The sequence below is a fragment of the Cydia splendana genome, chromosome 26, assembly GCF_910591565.1.
Source record: "Cydia splendana chromosome 26, ilCydSple1.2, whole genome shotgun sequence".
In the NCBI taxonomy this organism is placed as follows: domain Eukaryota; kingdom Metazoa; phylum Arthropoda; class Insecta; order Lepidoptera; family Tortricidae; genus Cydia; species Cydia splendana.
Window position 1 is genome coordinate 2054862 of NC_085985.1, and position 18593 is coordinate 2073454.

The following is an 18593-nucleotide window of genomic DNA, read 5'->3' on the forward strand; positions in this document are numbered from 1 at the left end:
TTGATAGCCCACGCAGTGCAAGAGTTATTTTAAACGTCAAAAGACTATGAAATTATGACGTATAAATAACACTTGCACTGCGTGGGCTATCAAAATCGCTGCAGTCTTTTCTTGGTCTACCTCTAACAGCGTGGACAGTAAAAGGTATGTTATTTGAAATAATTTTAATTATTACAAAGCAAATTAAGTAATTACAATTGTTAATTTTATTTTACCTAAAATAATCTTAACAATATCGTAAGCTAAAGAAAACAAAATACTGTAAATGATCATTGTTAGCGCAGTCATACACAATGACGCTCATGTGCGTCATATAGCACTACAGCTACGCATTTAAAGCTACTATGACAAGAGGCTTCTAGTTAGGGTCATCCATGCGTTGATTATTAGCGCAGTCAAAGTACTGTGACGCACAGGTGCGTCATGTAGCACTATAGCTACGCAATTAAAGCTGAGCAACTATGTCAAGAGGCTTCTATACGGTCATCTATACGGTCGTTGCTACGCAGGCCTATATTACGATAAGATAACGCACATGTGCGTCATGTGGCACTACAGCTGCGTCACTTCAGCTGAGCTACTATAACCAGAGGCTTTTAGTTTTGATCGTTCCTGGTGCAGTCATGCAGCACTATGACGCATATGTACGTCACGTGGCACTACAGCTACGCAATTAAAGCTGAGCAACTATAACGAGAGGCTTCTGGGTAGGGTCGTCCATGCGGTCGTTGCTCTTGCAGTCGTACAGTACGATGATGCCGCAGAACGTGATGCTTATAACCAGGAACGCCACGAACAGGCCAGCCAGAATGTGGCAGTTGAAGTTGGTGCCTGGGGACAATAGAATGATGCTAGAACACAGAATTAGGCATGTGTCGTTCACGAGTGATTTAAATGAACTGTATCATTTGACTGAACTCACTCACTCTTCAACTCAGTGCAGATTCAACTCGCTCATTTCGCTCAGTAACTCATCTATCTCAGTGTTCCTTGCACGCTTTTTCCCACTCATGATTCGAATGAGCCGGCCGAGCGTGACGAGCGAGTGAGCGAGTAAGACGTTGCGAATAGGTTTCGGAGCGGTTCGGAAGAATTCGGAGGGTGTCGAGAAAACATGGCGGTATTGTATCGCTTGATTCGCCATCTTGGTCGCACTTATGTCATCTGATTGACTGACATCTCTCACTGAGTGAAATGAACGAAATGAGCGAAATGAGTGATACATATCACCGCGAGCGAAAGATATGAATCAATCTTTTCAACTCAGTGAAGCGTTTTGCGCATCTCTACACAGGATAAATAACAGGATAATAGTACTAGGTACAGAAGATTCACTCTCTAACAAAACGCGTCTGTTACGATTAGGACAGATATGACCGCTAGGTGGCGACAGCGCCACGCGCGGCTTAGGGCTAGCCACCAAAATTGGTGTGGGACGGATGTACTTGTAGCTACCTGTTGCAAAGCGACAAGACGCAAGTCTCGCAATGCAATTCTTCTACTACAAAAAAGTTTTGAGATGTAATGTGAAACCAAGTCGGTTATTTAGGTCAGTGCCAGGGTGTGTTAAAACCGTATCAAAATCAAAATGGCCCGAATGGCTTCGAGAAAAGAAATGAGAGGTTTGCGACTTTAGGTGATAACGTCTGCTTTTTGCATAGTTACCGCAGCTCTGAGTGTTGGTGAAGCCCGTCTTGTCTGATCCACCATCTGCAGGTGGTGGTGGTGGTGGTGGTGGTGGTGGTGGTGCGTCACCACCTGGTGCTGGTGCGTCACCACCTGGTGCTGGTGCGTCACCACCTGGTGCTGGTGCGTCACCACCTGGTGCTGGTGCGTCACCACCTGGTGCTGGTTCGTCACCACCTGGTGCTGGTCCGTCACCACCTGGTGCTGGTGCGTCACCATCTGGTGCTGGTGGGTCTTGTAACTTGAGGTAATTCGAATTGATTTGTAGAGGCTCCACCTGTAAATCGTATTTTATCGTATTTTTATGATATAGGAGGCAAACGAGCAGACGAACCGGTCATACGGCGCATGACGCACATATGCGTCACATACCTGATACTAGGATATTGTGACGTAACTCTTGTCTCTCGAGTTGCCTATAATGAGAGGCTCAAAATAAAAGTATAGGACCAATCGTAACACACATGACGTACATAGGCGCCACATACCTGATACTTGGATATGGTGACATAGCTCTCGTCCCTCGAGTTGCCTATAATGAGAGGTTCCAAATAAAAGTAGGTCCAGTCGTAACACATGACGCACATACGCGTCACATACCTGATACTTGGATATGGAGACATAGCTCTTGTCCCTCGAGTTGCCTATAATGAGAGGCTCGGAACAGAAGTAGGACCAATCGTACGGCGCGCCGACGCCCATGGGCGTTCGTCCGACCTCCTCGCCGTCCTCCAATAGGACAACGCTGTCTGTAAACAAACATCTATGAAGTGTATAAGATAAATAAAGTCTAAGAAAAAAAAACGTGCCTCGGAAAATCAAGAAAATTTTATGCTCGAAAAGATGGCGCCATACCTTTGACCTATACTCGTGTAGATTGCAACACCGTTTTATATTTATAGAAATATGGTCAAACAAATCTTGCCAGTAGAAAAATGCGGCAAAGATAAAAAATTTAGGCGCGAAGGGATATCGTCCCATAGAACCACAGACTTGAATATACCCTAGATGACGCAAATGCATCTACTTCGCGTGTCCGAACTCTGACCAAGCGTCGAGGTTGGCCGTCGCTATTGACAGTCCACGCACGTCAGTTGTTGCAGCCGATAGTCCGTAAAAATGCCTCGTTGCGTGATAATTAACTGCAACAGCCCAAAAATTGCAAGCACCCAAGGGCAAGGACATATTTCCTATCACAGGTAAGTAATTTTAAAATGATGTTATGCGTGAATTCATTTTAAACATTTTTTTAAGTATTCCAGGCGGCTTAGCACGGTCGCGTTTTTATCCCTTGTCACCATGCCTGTCACGTTCTAACAAGTATGTAAGTGCGAAAGAGACGCGCATAGTGATAGTCGATAAAAATGGAACCGTGCTGAGCCCGCAGGTTGTGTTTCCAATAATGTACCTAATAGCTGGTTTGTTACTGCACACCGTTGTATGGGGACCTTGCACTTTGAGACTATGCACTGAAACTTGGCACAGTTGATTCGTAGCTGGTCTTGAGCAGATAAAGACCGGGAGCCGTCGAGAGCCACCTCTCATTTAGTGGGGGGGGGGGGGGGGGGAGGGGGAAAGTTCGACGCTGCCGCGCTTCACTTGGAGCAACATTTCTCTAAAACTATACCTATTAGGGCATGTAATATACATATCATTTTCGGATAAATTAAGGATGAGGAATCTAGTTTTGGAACAAAAACAATGCACTTTCTAACAAAAAAAAGCATAAAGTAGAAAAGACTAAAAAACGTATTTTTGATTTTTTCATAATTACCAATTTTTTTTTAAAGTGTAGCAGGAATCTGAAAACAAAAAATAACAGTCGTAAAGCAACACTTATTACGTTTAAGAAAAATATATAGTTTAATATACAAAACTGTTGATAAATGGGAGATAAAAAATAATATTAAGCGTGGGTCAGAGTGATCTCAATACAAAATATTATGAATGTGGGAATGTTACTTATAATTTGTTCTACAATCGTTTATTTTTCTTGTTTTTCGTAAATAACTCGTAAACGGTAGCCCACAGCAAAAAAATATCTTTTACGTAAATAATCTGTTTCAGATTTCTTATAAAATAAGTACTACTGTTACCATCAATATTAAAAAAAATATTGAAGGGAGAAAATAAACACTATTAGGTCCCCTTTTTTAGTCATTCGTAAATAACTCGTAAACGATGGCCAATAGCAAAAAATTTTTAGTACATGAATAATTTACATAAAATTTCCTACAAAGAAGGTCATTCAAACTTTTTCGCTAGGATCAATATTAAAAACGATATTAAAGAGAGAAAATAAATTCTAAGGTCCCCTTTTTAAATATTGATCCTAGCGAAAAAGTTTGAATAACCTTTTTTGTAGGAAATTTTATGCTTATTATTCATGTGTTAAAATATCTTTTGCTATTGGCCATCCTTTACGAGTTATTTACGAATGACTAAAAAAGGGGACCTTAGTATTTATTTTCTCCCTTCAATATTTTTTTTTAATATTGATCTTAGCGAAAAAAAGTAGCACTTATTTTATAAGAAATCTGAAACAGATTATTTACGTAAGAGATATTTTTTTTGCTGTGGGCTACTGTTTACGAGTTATTTACGAAAAACAAAAAAAATAAACGATTGTAGAACAAATTATAAGTAACTTTCCCACATTAATAATATTTTGTATTGAGATCACTCTGGCCCACGCTTAATATTATTTTTTATCTCCCATGTAACAACAGTTTTGTATAATAAACTATATATTTTCTTAAACGTAATAAGTGTAGCTTTACAACTATATTTTTTGTTTTCAGATTCCTACTACACTTTAAAAAAAAATTGGTAATTATGAAAAAATCCAAGATACGTTTTTTTGTCTTTTCTACTTTATGTTTTTTTTTGTTAGAAAGTGCATTGTTTTGGTTCAAAAAAAAAATTCCGCATCCTTAATTTATCCGAAAATGATATATGACATGCCCTAATAGGTACAGTTTTAGAGAAATGTTGCTCCAAGTGAAGCGCGGCGGCGTCGAACTTCCCCCCCTCCCCCCCACTAAATGAGACGTGGCTCTCGAGGTCTCCCGGTCTGTATCTGCTCATGACCAGCTAAGAATCAACTGTGCCAAGTTTCGGCGCATAGTCACAAAGTGCAAGGTGTCGTGCACTAACAAACTAGATATAAGTAACTACAGATTAACGTTACAAAATTATATTTACATTACATTGCGCGTTTGCTTTGAGCGTTTGATCTGACCTTGTGTGTTAAAGAGTCGATGAATATCGGAACAGCGATACTGTCGCGCATAGTTACGACTTCGTGGTACAGCCCATTTATCATTCGTCTGTCAAATTTAGCGACTAGTGTTGTTCATTCTACAATATCAATAATCGATTCTAATCGATTACTCGATTTCTAACAGACGAATGATGTTATCTAGTCTGGAGGTCGCGGGTTCAAACCCCGGCTCGTACCAATGAGTTTTTCGGAACTTATGTACGAAATATCATTTGATATTTACCAGTCGCTTTTCGGTGAAGGAAAACATCGTGAGGAAACCGGACTAATCCCAATAAGGCCTAGTTTACCCTCTGGGTTGGAAGGTCAGATGGCAGTCGCTTTCGTAAAAACTAGTGCCTACGCCAAATCTTGGGATTAGTTGCCAAGCGGGACCCCAGGCTCCCATGAGCCGTGGCAAAATGCCGGGACAACGCGAGGAAGAAGAAGAATGATATTGTTATCTAGTATAAAAAAAAAAACAATTTAATCGTTATTATTAAAAAAGAAGGGTAATTTGAACATATACGAATATATGTTTATACGTTTAGTACCTATGTTTATGAATTGTTATGGCAGGTGTCCGGAATTCTCTACAATAGCTCAGTCTCATTGTCCACCCAAACTTCAATACATAGACCGGTATACTTTTCACTTCTTTTCTACAATAGTCCCAATGCCTGCTGCGACCGGTTCATGGGTGTTTATTGTTGCGCCTGTGAACGGGTCCCAGCAGGCGTTCTACATGACATTAAAAGTTCTCCAAGGGGCCTCTACGTGTTGGATCTATATCCCCACGCAAGCCTATCAAAAGACCGGGATTAATAGGCCCGTGAATTTCAAAATGGAGAAATAAATAATAATAATTTATTTTTTCATGACGTATTCGGCTAGCTCTTCTTTTGGCTTCTAAAATTTCTTCCCTGGTTTTATTTAGCGATTTTGATGTTTCCATAGCCTACAACAACATAACGGTTAAATTTTATACCTATGCATGTACATATAAAAAAAGTATCAGGTACACATCTTTTTTTTTTAAATAATAATAGTTTTATTTTTATAATTCAATTCAAATATTATTTAGGAATCTAATCATTCCGTTAAATATCATTCGTCTGTCTGTATCATTCGTCTGTCATTATCATTCGTCCGTCAGAAAATCGATGACATTCACGTTAAACGATTTGTGATTTTTAGGTTACCTAAATTTATGTTTCTTACCTTGCACTTCTATACTAATCTCTCCAGTTTTAATAAAATATCAACAAATATACTGAATATTTTAACAAACCAGCGTCGACAGACTGAAACCGCTCAAAAGCGCGTCCTCTCACATTGAAACTTCTCGGCGTACTATTTGATTTTTGGTGTGGTTCGCGGGGGAGCGGGAAGTGAGCGAGCGGGACCGCAGATATAAAATATATGAGTATGAGCAAGACAGTTGAATCGCAGCGGGGCAGAGGGGCATCGGTGTGTTTGAATCGGTTAGGACTCCCCATCACTAAATTGCGGCTGTGACGTCACAGTAGGTGGTAAAAAGTCGGCACGCTTGGTTTCAATACAAATCGTGATATTTGCTTCATCTAGGGTATATTCAAGTCTGTGCATAGAACATTTGAATTTCGCGCCTTTTCCTACGGACAAGATTTGCTTGACCATCTATAACAATTTTACCGTGTAACATATCAGTGAAAGAACATGAGTCAAAGTTATATGGCGTTCTAAAAATAATATATATAATAATCATTAATCCGTTTTTTTTTATATTTCTATTCATTTTCATTTTTAGTTTAAATCATGTGCCGAAAGATGGCAGTAAATTTACTGTGGCTACTGGCTACACAATTTACTATGACAATAGGCCTCTATAACACCTCTTTGCATAAATATATATTAAAAGCACTCAGATATACATTTTTCATTAGGCCTACTCATGCGCTGAAAGTGCTCATTACACATATTATATGAAGCGAGTTGTATACGTTTCGAGACCACGGGGATATCGCCGTCCTCGAAACGTCGGAGGTAAATTTAAAACTTAATTTTACGAGATTAAGTGCCGTCGTTGTGAATTTTCACTACTAATGCCAAAAACGCATATACGCGTCCTACCAAGCAGCCAGCCATCCCGCAGATACTCGAAGTTGAAGTCCAGCTCGAAGTCTCCGTCGTAGAACACGCGCGTCGACGCGCGCCGTCTCGCGAACCGGCGGGTGGAGGCGCGCGGCCCGATGAGATGCGTGCGCTTCGGCCCTTCGTGGTGTACTACTTCTGCAAGAAATATTTATAGCCGGTCAAACAACTTTGTCAGTAGAAATTAAAATGTTCTATAGGACGATTACCCTTCGCGCCTTTTATTATTATGTATTATGGGCCCATATTGTCCCACTGCTGGGCAAAGGCCTCCCTCTTATTTCTCCACGTATCCCTATCCCCTGAAGTCTCCCACCAGTTTCTGTCATAGGCGTCAAGCTCGTCCCGCCATCTCCGACGAGTTCTCCGTGACGCCTTACAATTCGCGCCTACATTTTTAGGGTTCCGTACACAAAGGGTGAAACGGGACCCTATTACTAAGACTCCGCTGTCCGTCCGTCCGTCTGTCAGCAGGCTGTATCTCGTGATCTGTGATAGCTAGACAGCTGAAATTTTCACAGAAGATGTATTTCTGTTTAAGTGGGGCCCCTATACAAGAAACGTGATTTTTGACCGCAGTTAAGCAACGTCGGGCGGGGTCAGTACTTGGATGGGTGACCGTTTTTATAGATAATGGTACGGAACCCTTCGTGTGCGAGGCCGACTCGCACTTGCCCGGTTTTTTAAATTTGCTGCTTTTTTCTACTGACGGAAATAGCTTGACAGACTATATTTAATTGTAGAAAAATTCTTTATTTACATAAGAGCCATCCTGACGCTCGCGTTGGTTTAGTTTTAGTATTTGGATACAAATAAATAATCTATAACGTCAATCATGGTCCAAGAACGTCCAACATCATCCAACACTATCCAGCATTGTCCAACGTTATCAACGTGGCCAATAAACGTTATACGTACCAGAGAGCCGGATGAGCGCCTGGTCGGTCACCAACATGACCGTGTCGAAGGGCGAGTCCCGCTTGCTGGGGCTGGGACGCTTGTATCTCCGGTCGGGGTCCAGCATGGGATTGGACTTGCACGTGTAGAAGACTAGTTCATCCAACACCATCTAGCATTGACCAATATACGTACCAGAGAGCCGGATGAGCGCCTGGTCGGTCACCAACATGACGGTGTCGGAGGGCGAGTCCAGCTTGCTGGGGCTGGGAGGCTTGTATCTCCGGTCGGGGTCCAGCATGGGGTTGGACTTGCCCGTGTAAAAGGCAATTACTGGCCCTGAAATAAAAAACATCAACCCTTAGAAACTTAAGGGTTAGATCACTTAAGCCGACCACTGACTATCTAGTGCGTAACTTACCATAGAAATAGTTCTACGGCTACTACGGACCATATTTTCACGGGTTCGGATCGGATTCGGATCGGACGTAGTGCGAAACCGCTCTAACAGGCCGCCGGACGATATCGGCCTGTCAGAACAAAAAATTGATAGCTCCGAACAACTGACAGGCCGATATCGTCCGGCGGACTGGTAATCAGTGGGCCCCTTTATACTTGATAATGAAATAAGACTTCATTCATCTAAAATTCTAAAGGTTAAACAAGTTTTTTGACAAAAAAGAATTGATAAAAGCTTTTATCACTCATCGAGACAATTCTAATAAAACCAAACACACTGAGGCTGTGTTATTGTTTGCCACCAACATAGGTAGGTACCTAACAGTCAGCAGCATAAGTTGCTAAGCGGGCGAGGTGTTCAAAATTACCTTGACACGCTCTTGTTCTCTTAACAATAAAGTCGAGTCAAGATCATTTCGAACACCTGGCCCGCTTAGCAACTTCTGCTGCTGACTGTATGTACATTTTCAGCTTAAAGTTAAACTAATAATGGGGTGTAATGAGGAGTACCATAGAATCGGGATAGGGTCATTGCGCTAGTTTTCGTCCACTTGACAAAATTTTAATATAAACCTTCATTGCTGCACAAATCTGGACTTTTTGCAATCCTTAATATCTAAACAATTTATCTAACTACGTACATAAAAAATACATTTCTCAAGTAGCAAATTATAAAAGTAATGTATTATTTGCTAATCCGTCAAGTGGACGGAAACTGACACCGGACGGTAAACTGACGCAATTACCCTATTTCTTGAAAAACTCATAAAAACCTACCTTTACGCTTCAAACAAAAATTAAGGTAAGCATCCTTAATAAAATCATCATGTCGCCTCAGAGTTTGTACTCTAGTTTCATTGACTTTACCCCCCTCAAAATATATATACTGATAGTTCAATCTGTCATTCAACCTTAAATAAGTAGCAGCGATCATAACATTATCTCTTCTCGGAGGTAGAACCTTCTCAAGAGTCCTAAAAGGTTCTATAACTCTAGGAATATATTTCGCCTTATCTTCTACAAAGGTCTTTTGTATATGGCGGTACGGATTTCCAAGCTTATCTTTTGAAGCGATGTCTTCAACGCTAAGTTTTTCTTCAACGAAAATGAGGACGCCGTCGCCTTTGTGAATCGCGTCAAGGGCGAGAGAAGCAAAATGATCGGACGACATATCCTTGAAGGGGTTCTTAGAGATGTCTTGACGCAAAACGGCCTGTGGGTCTATAAGTATAACTGGCACAGTTATGCAGGCGCAAGTTTTGATGAAGAGTAATACTAGTGCGATCGCCATTCTCACTGAATTCGCGAGAATGACGGAAGACGAGTTTAGTTTTAATTCAGCCGATTTTTTAGGGGAGAGAAAAGAGGTTTGTTAAGTTTCGATTTGGACTTTTTAGACCAATTTTAGACGAACTTTGACGGAATAAAGAATAATATAGGCCCCGTGCATGAACTATAGGGGGCAGCATAGGAGACGTCAGATTTTTGCCGCGAGGCGTAAATGTGTAGTTTCATGCTTCCGATGTAGCCCACAAGCTGGCTGAACCTACTATGCACAGGGAAACGTACCGATGAGAACAGTAGCTGGTAGCACTTGCTTTAGCAATGTACATGTGTACATATGTTTCTGATTCAGGCCACAAGATGGCAGACCCAACGCGCACGGTCCCTATTTGCTATAACATAGGACAAAAAAGAGCCATTCATCTATGTTGTAGTTGTTGTACAAGGGCAAGAATAGACGCGTTCGAAATGTGGTGCAGGCGCAAAATGTTGGGTATCTCATGGACAGCGCATCGCACCAACGTGTCTATTCTGAACGAGCTCAACATAAAATCCCGTCTCTCTACTGTCTGTCTCAGGAGAATCCTCGGCTTCTTTGGGCACTTGGCCCGGCGGGAACCGGACAGTCTAGAGAAGTTGATGATCGGTGGCCAGGTTAAGGGCAGAAGAGGCAGAGGCAGAATACCCACACGTTGGTTTGATGCCATTGAGGAAGTCACACGTGTCATGTTCCGGAGCTCTATGCGGAAGACAGAAGATCGGCCAGGTTGGAGAGCAATCCAAGTTAAAGCGACTTATGGCGGTCACGACCCTCAGTCATGAGGTTTCGACGAAGAAGAAGAAGAAGAAGAAGTTGTTGTGCCCATTTTTGTAGCGCCATCTGCAATTCTGAACCAGAACTATCGATGTCTGTATAGACAACTTCGTATAAGATGAATAAAGTCTAAGGAAAAAACGTGCCTCGGAAATCAAGATAAAGTCATTCTCGGATAGATCGGAAGGGCACACACCTTTAGCCTATGCTCGGCTAGATGGCGTGACGACACCGTTTCATATTTAACAATTTTAACACATAGATATCAGTGAATGAACATGGGTCAAAATGATATAAAAATAATAAAATCATTTATCCATATATATACATTTGGCTACAAATATAATGACCACCAAAAAATACTTTGGTACCCTAAATAAAAAAAATATTATTACGCTGCACAAACTTCTTCAATGATAAATAACTTGTAGTAGGCGCAATCATAAGCCTCTGGCCATGTTAAGTATTCAGAGTAAAAAGTTAAAATTTCTCAACGAGAATTCAAAATTTTGTATCAGATTTCTGAACGCATAGTCGCGCCCCCGCGCGTGCGCCGCTTCTGTCGCCCTCATTGACGTTTTTCATCAGCCGCGGCCATTACGTCCTATTAAAATAAAAAAGTGTTTTTATTAAAATAAGGACCTTAACACATGTAAATACCTATAAGATTAATTTATAAGGGTCGATAAAAATAATACAGTATAATGAGTAACATAAAAATATTAAAAACTAAATTTAAAAACTAAAATTAAAAACTACCTAAAATTAAAAACTAACTAAAATAAGGACGAAATATGTAAAGAAGAAAATAAAATAGTATACCTAAATGATCTATGTTGCGGAATAGAAGAAAAAATAAGAAGATTGGAGAAGATTCAAGAGCATACGCGTTCAAATCCAAATGCGGCGTCCTTCCATTGGTATAGGCCCGTTAGACGCGTTACATACCGATCGATGGGATCATGATCATGAACCAATTCTATGTCTGCAATTCCGCATCATCTAGATCCCTATCTCCGCCAACGGCGTCGAGAAGTAGATGTCGCTCGGTATCCAGATGTAAGCCTCGCTCTCCAATAGTGGCAGCATTCGGTTAATTATTTAATACACATAATATTCCGAAAACGAATATTAATTATAATCAGGTAAAAAATATGATTTGTTTATGTTATTTCTATCTGGTGTTAGTGCTGTGCGTTGGAGTGTTATCAACTAGCCAACTGGTTGCTAACCTGTACTTGGTTATGCTGTGCATATGCTTCTGGAGCGCTATTCTCTGTTTCTAACTGCATAAAATGGCTGTGCTAATCATTTTGGAGTGTTAATCTAGACATCTCTGTTTGATATTCGCACTTGGCAACCTTGGCGTACTACACTAGGTGCGTTCACTGCCAGTAGCCAGGGGATATTGTCACATATTCCTTGCCAACAGCACTGAGACATTGCTCATGTCCTACCTGATAATAGGGTGCATTATAAGCCACCTACAAGTCTTGCTAGATAAACTTACCTACTGGGTTTTGTGGCGTGTTCGACTAGACACCGCTCTTAACCAAATGAGTTAATCATGTGGTATGCCGTACTAGGCCGTCTCTTGATATATACTCATCTTCAAGTAGGTGAAATTAAGTAGGTACTTATTCTAATGTCAGCAAGCAAAGAATTAAGCGAGCAAACCTTGACATTGTCGGAGGGAGGCACCAGAATTTTGGATATTATAGAAAAAAAAAAATCCTTATAGGATAGTGTTGTTCTTTGAATACAGATAAATAATTAAGAACATTATAAAAGAAGTATGACCCGGACAAGATTACGAAATACTACTCTGCGCTGTAAGAAATTATTGGTCCTCCGAAAATGAAGACTTAAGCTGCAGCTGGCGAGATTTTGCCAGTGGGGAACGAGGCTAAGTATTGAAATGATACAAAATAAAGTTTCCTGTTCTCTAACTGTGATGATTTAGCTCTAAAAAATTGTGTACCGTACCAGCTATAAGAAGGAATTGTCACTTTTAAGTGATTCTGTTCATATCTTGAAATTAAATACTGAATCATAATAAATGGCATAAGAGGTTTATTAAATCTTTTAAACATGCTGTTGACAAGTTATGTTTTAGGGAAATCTAGCAGAAAAACTTTAAACTCCGGCAGCCCAGCCCGTAAGCCTGGCACTTTAAACTTCAAAGGCCCAACCACCAATCATATTTTCTAACGTATGATTTGCTGTTGTATTTGTTTCATACAAAAAAGTATTTATTAAACATAACAATATACAAAAACCCCTGGTCAAAAGCAAGGAAGAGGAAGCGGAGCAAGACCTTCCTCTCTGCAGTCACAATGTGGTCGCACACAGCGACATCACAACAGCCTGTGTTCATTTAGAACAAATTCTTAAAAGCTGTGGTTTACTTTTTTCACATACAAGGATTTTGTCCGGGCCAAGTCCGGGCTATCTCATACAAAGTTCCTTTTTTTATCTGTGCCAACACCTACAAGTATTCCGAAATATGATCACTTCTGTGAAATTGATAGTCGAATACTAGAAAAATATGTGACTGTGGTATATACTGTGTGTACAAATATATGCCTATGATGACCTTATAAAATAATGTTCACTTTATAGGTACAGCAAGGCAAGATCCATATATTAACATAAGCACATTTAGGTAGTGCAACTGAGCGGTTTTAGCTCCAAGATGTTTTTACTGATTTCTTGAATGTAGAAAACATATCTGTTTCATGTGGAAAGATGCGATTTCAGTTTTTAGTACTAACATACCTAGACTATTAAACTAGATATCTCTCTAGCTAGATATATGTGCAAGACCTTTTATGAAGTGTTTAAGATCACATACACACACACACTGTTTAGATGATAGATATATCTATTGTTGATACTCCTTATAACAAATGTTATACTATGTAGGTACTTATACAGGATACACTTAATTATAGTCTTGGTACCATTACCTATGTGGAGTTATAATCAAATGGAACTAGCTCCATAGTACCTCAGAAAGCTGGCTACTATATAGATTTATTTCTTTACCTACTAAGGAAAAAATTCAAAGTTAATCAAAAGATAAAGCCCTTTATAAATTGGTACAATGTAATACAATTGGTTGTTTGTATAGTTATATTATAAGTTTGGCTAATGAATATGGCTATGTGTATGTTTACACAAACGCTTTAAGGGTTAAGAGCTGAAAAGACAAAAATACATACTTATACTAAATTAAATATATTTTAAGGAAACCTAATGTGACATTTTTTGGTGGCTTATTAAAATAAAGATTTATAAATATACTTTCTGCAGATATTTACTTACTTACAGTAATAGTTTATTGACACGCTGGGGCGGCCGATTAGAAATGAGTTAGCTGTGGATTATGGAAGGAGTCAAAAAGAATATATATTTTACATTATATTTGTTCAGCTTATGGTGGTCTTTTATGTTTAAAGACTTTCTTTCCGGTTTACCAGATTGTGAGATGCTTCTGAGAGAAGACAACACAGCTATCGCAATTATTTATAAACCGAATAGGTGAAATTAAATCCTGTATTTTTTATGTCTAGGAACATTTTGCAGTGGTGTGAAAAAAGACATTACAATATTCTACTTAAATGATATATTTGTGCTATAAATGTTATAAGCTGATTAAGTGATAACTTGGGATTTTAGAGTTTTAATACAAATTAAATTTGAAATGTCTTGCAACATTTTGGAACTTCATATACCTACCGAGTTATTGGTAGCCGTGCAGATGAAATATGTGAACGTTACACATATATCCTGGTGAAGTAACCCAGAAGATGCTTTCACATTTTCATGAATATACAAATTATTTTATCTATGCTTTTCTTTAATTTGAAATGAAATCTAAGGTATTAAAGTTATAGGAAAACCAGAAGGCACGGTCACTGAAACTACTCAGTTTTACAAAATAATTATGAGTATATGTTACATATAATTGTAAAGATTAGAGCCCCAGCTCTCAATTAAATAAACTTATTCTATTAACCGGTTTCAAGTTTCAACAGCGTCTTATCCTGGTTACCCCAGTGTTATCCGGGGAGTGCCATCAGCCATCTCTGAACGAGCAGGGAAGAGGAGGAGGAGACAGGAGGAACTTCTGATTGGTGAGGCCAACAGTATGGTGTAATCCCTTGCGCCCAACACCGTCAAGCAGCATGATACCTAAACACTTGAAATACTGGTGTATGTTTTGTGAAAATAATTACATTAATTATTTTATGGTATCTGTTCCAGAAGTGCTTGCCGTTTTAATAGCATTATTTATGCTAGGTATAGAAGTGTAATTTTCTGTAAATCTGTTCTTGGGTTTTTATTGGGGAATAGGCTCTTCTCAAATGATACAATTGAACATTTTAGGAAGAACGTTTTTTAGATTACACCCACCTCAACATTAAAGTGTGAGCTGATACCTTAATCAGTCTTAAATTACTTATAAACAATGTCACTAACTAATGAAAATCTTTCATTAGGTACAGACAGAAAAAGTAAAAAATTACTTTATTTCTTTTATTAGCCATTGTGATTGTACACAACGTGCAAACCCTGTAAGTAATTGATAAAATATGAAACTTTATTCTGATTTTTGATAAAGACCTTTATGGCTTTATAAATTACAGTAACCTTTGCTACCTTCAAAATTAATTTTTCAGGATAAAACTAAATTGAAATTGAGTAAGGTTGCTTAAGCCAAACATTGGTTAGCTATATATAAATGAATGATAATATTCGTGATTGTTAAATTGTTAGTGGTTATATTTTATTGCCTTCAAAAAACCTCATGCAAAATTGCACGTTAACTCCTAATTTCTATACCTAATACATCTCAAGCAATAAAACTCTAAGTATGTCTATTTCAGAGAAAAAATCTCTTCCCTAACGATTTGTAGATGGACTAAGTCCTGATCTTAAAAAATAGTGGTGTTGATATTTTTTAATCTCACCACTCATTTAACCCATTATGCGTTGGGACACCAACTCCTGCTTAGGCTGACAAGCAGAAAAATCGTTTAGGAGTTAATATTGATGGAAGAAAACATGACACTTCTAATAATTTTGCTCAATTTCATAATCATAGTTCCATCTAATTCTAATAATTATATAAAGATATATCCTTACTATCTAGTTAATGAGAAAATAAGTGTTACCTACTAAAGGTTGTAAGCAGCAACACACTGTCAAGAGTTGCTTATAGTTGTTGAATTCGTTAAAAATTGCATCTCATGCTAACATTTGATTTCTTTGATAGTCCTAATAATTGAGTTTTAAGTGGTACTTGGTGGTACTAATGAAATACCTATTAATAAGAAACAAATTAATTTTGTTTCAATCATCATATGACAGGCAGTTTGATGAAATAATGATCTCTATAATCACTAGATCTCTAAATAATGTTGTTAACTAAATATACATATATATTGAAAATAGTTGATGATAACTAAAAAGGTACCTACTTTAAAAATGAAATCATTAATCATTGTTAATCATTGATTTCATTATTGTAATACAAAGCCAAAACAAACTTTGAATACTTATCTCTAAACATCTACAAGTTATTTATCATTGAAGAAGTTTGTGCAGCGTAATAATAATTGGAAATTAAACGAACTTACCTGTAAGTGAAGTTCTATTTCAATTATATTAGCTGCACAAACTTCGAAATGATAATCCCTTCCCGCCCAGTACCCGCGTTGTCCTGAGACAACCAGGGATTTTAATAGTGAAAAATCCCTGTCAAAGTTTAAGATAATATTGGCTTTGCTGAGTTGCGGGCCAAGCTGTCATATCAGTTGGCATATTCACTGCCAGCGCGAGCAACGAGCGAAGCTGATAATATGCGTTTTCCGCTTTGTAGCGAAAAGCTCCTAAGACTAGAGAACCTGCCTAGGTAGCGGGTCACTGGCAGTGAAAGTATTATGTCTTGGCTTGTTACTCTAAACTAAATGATGGCGACAGAAGCGGCGCGCGCGCGGGGGCGCGACTATGCGTTCAAAAATCTGATACAAAATTTTGAATTCTCGTTGAGAAATTTTAACTTTTTACTCTGAATACTTAACATGGCCAGAGGCTTATGATTGCGCCTACTACAAGTTATTTATCATTTCGAAGTTTGTGCAGCTAATATAATTGAAATAGAACTTCACTTACAGGTAAGTTCGTTTAATTTCCAATCATGCTTACCAAAAAAATTACTGAACACCAAAAAAATAAGGCCTAAAATTACTAAAGTACCACCGTTTTAATTACGACTGCACTTCTAATTGTATTCGAATACCAAATATATTGAATGATCACCAAAAATCATTAATGATCACCAAATCTTGAAGACCAAATTAATGCGATATTTTCACCTAAATAAACCACTATGATTACCAAAAAATGTATACATATTACCAAATAAAGTAAAATGATGCTAAAATTACTAGCCCCTCCCGCTCAACCCACCCGTACCCCGCACCGCATACCTACCTAACCTAACCTACTCTTCTAGTAGCATACTGAAATGCTACTAGAAAAGTGGGTTAGGTTAGGTTTGAACTGCGACCCTTACAGAAAAGAAATGCTACTAGAAAAGTGGGTTAGGTTAGGTTTGAACTGCGCTGCGACCCTTACAGAAAAGAAATACTACTAGAAAAGTGGGTTAGGTTAGGTTTGAACTGCGACCCTTACAGAAAAGAAATGCTACTAGAAAAGTGGGTTAGGTCAGGTTTAAACTGCGATCCTTACAGAAACGAAATGCTACTAGAAAAGTGGGTTAGGTTAGGTTTGAACTGCGACCCATACAGAAACGAAATTCTACTAGAAAAGTGGGTTAGGTTAGGTTTGAACTGCGACCCATATAGAAACGAAATGCTACTAGAAAAGTGGGTTAGGTTAGGTTTGAACTGCAACCCATACAGAAACGAAATGCTACTAGAAAAGTGGGTTAGATTAGGTTAGAAAAAGATGACGAAGTGGATTAATTAATTTAATAGGATAACGATATATTAAATATTTGCACATTTTTAATTAAAATGTGGTTACAATTTAGGTGGTCATTTACTATTTTTGGGTTTACAATGATTATTTTGGAGTCATTTGCTTTAATAGGATAGCAAGATTTAAAAATTTGGTTAGAATTTTACATTAAAATGGAGTTCTAATTTTGGTGGTCATTTACTATTTTTGGGTTTACAATGATTATTTTGGTGTCATTTTATTTAATAGGATAGCAAGATGTAAAAATTTGGTTATCATTTCACATTAAAATGGGGTTTGAAATTTGGTAATCATTTACAATTTTTGGGTTAATAATGATTAGTTTGGTGTCATTTCCTTTAATAGGATAGTAAAATGTAATAAAATTGGTAATCATTTCACATTAAAATGGTGTTATAATTTTGGTGATCGTTTATTATTTTAGGGTGGTAAAGTAGATTTTTTTGGTATTAAATTTTATTAAATCTGGTGATCAGTTAAATAGCAGCCTATACATTTTTTTGATAACTTTATACGTTTTCATTTTGAGTTTTAGTCGTGTGTCGATAGATGGCAGTAAATTTACTGTGACTACAAAATTTACTATGACAGGACCCCCTATACTATCTATTCTCTTTGGTATAGATAATGTTATACGCTGTCAAGCAATTTCCGTCAGCAGAAAAGAGCGGAAAATTTAAAAAATGTAGGCGCGACGCGAAGGGTTGTCGTACCATATTAGGAAATTAGAATTTCGCGCCTTTTTCTACTGACAAACCTGTTTGACCCGCTATATATACTTACCGTTATTATTTAAGTATTTTTTTCACCTATACACCTAGCTATTCGTATTTCTGTCTAATTCTAGTATTTTATTTATTTATTGAACATTTTAAATCAGGCAACAACACCCATATTACAAATACCTTACAGACTATATGCATTTTTATAAACTTAAAAAAACTAAACACTATTTAAGCCCCCCATTCACACTCCTACATTGTAGTCCGGCTCGCAGGACTACGGATAGACCGGGAGACAGTGACACATTTTACTGGGTCATTTGTA

General features: G+C 38.2%; 1 protein-coding gene across 1 annotated transcript; it reads right to left on the bottom strand.

The window, feature by feature from the left end:
* Positions 1-673: 673 nt before the first annotated feature.
* On the bottom strand, positions 674-9728 carry LOC134803051 (uncharacterized). Its single transcript, XM_063775754.1, has 7 exons — positions 9215-9728; positions 8174-8317; positions 8000-8131; positions 7061-7219; positions 2287-2435; positions 1666-1963; positions 674-831 (listed from the first exon to the last, which is right to left on the bottom strand). The coding sequence occupies exons 1-7, from the start codon at positions 9726-9728 to the stop codon at positions 674-676; spliced, it is 1554 nt and encodes a 517-aa protein (XP_063631824.1).
* Positions 9729-18593: the final 8865 nt, after the last annotated feature.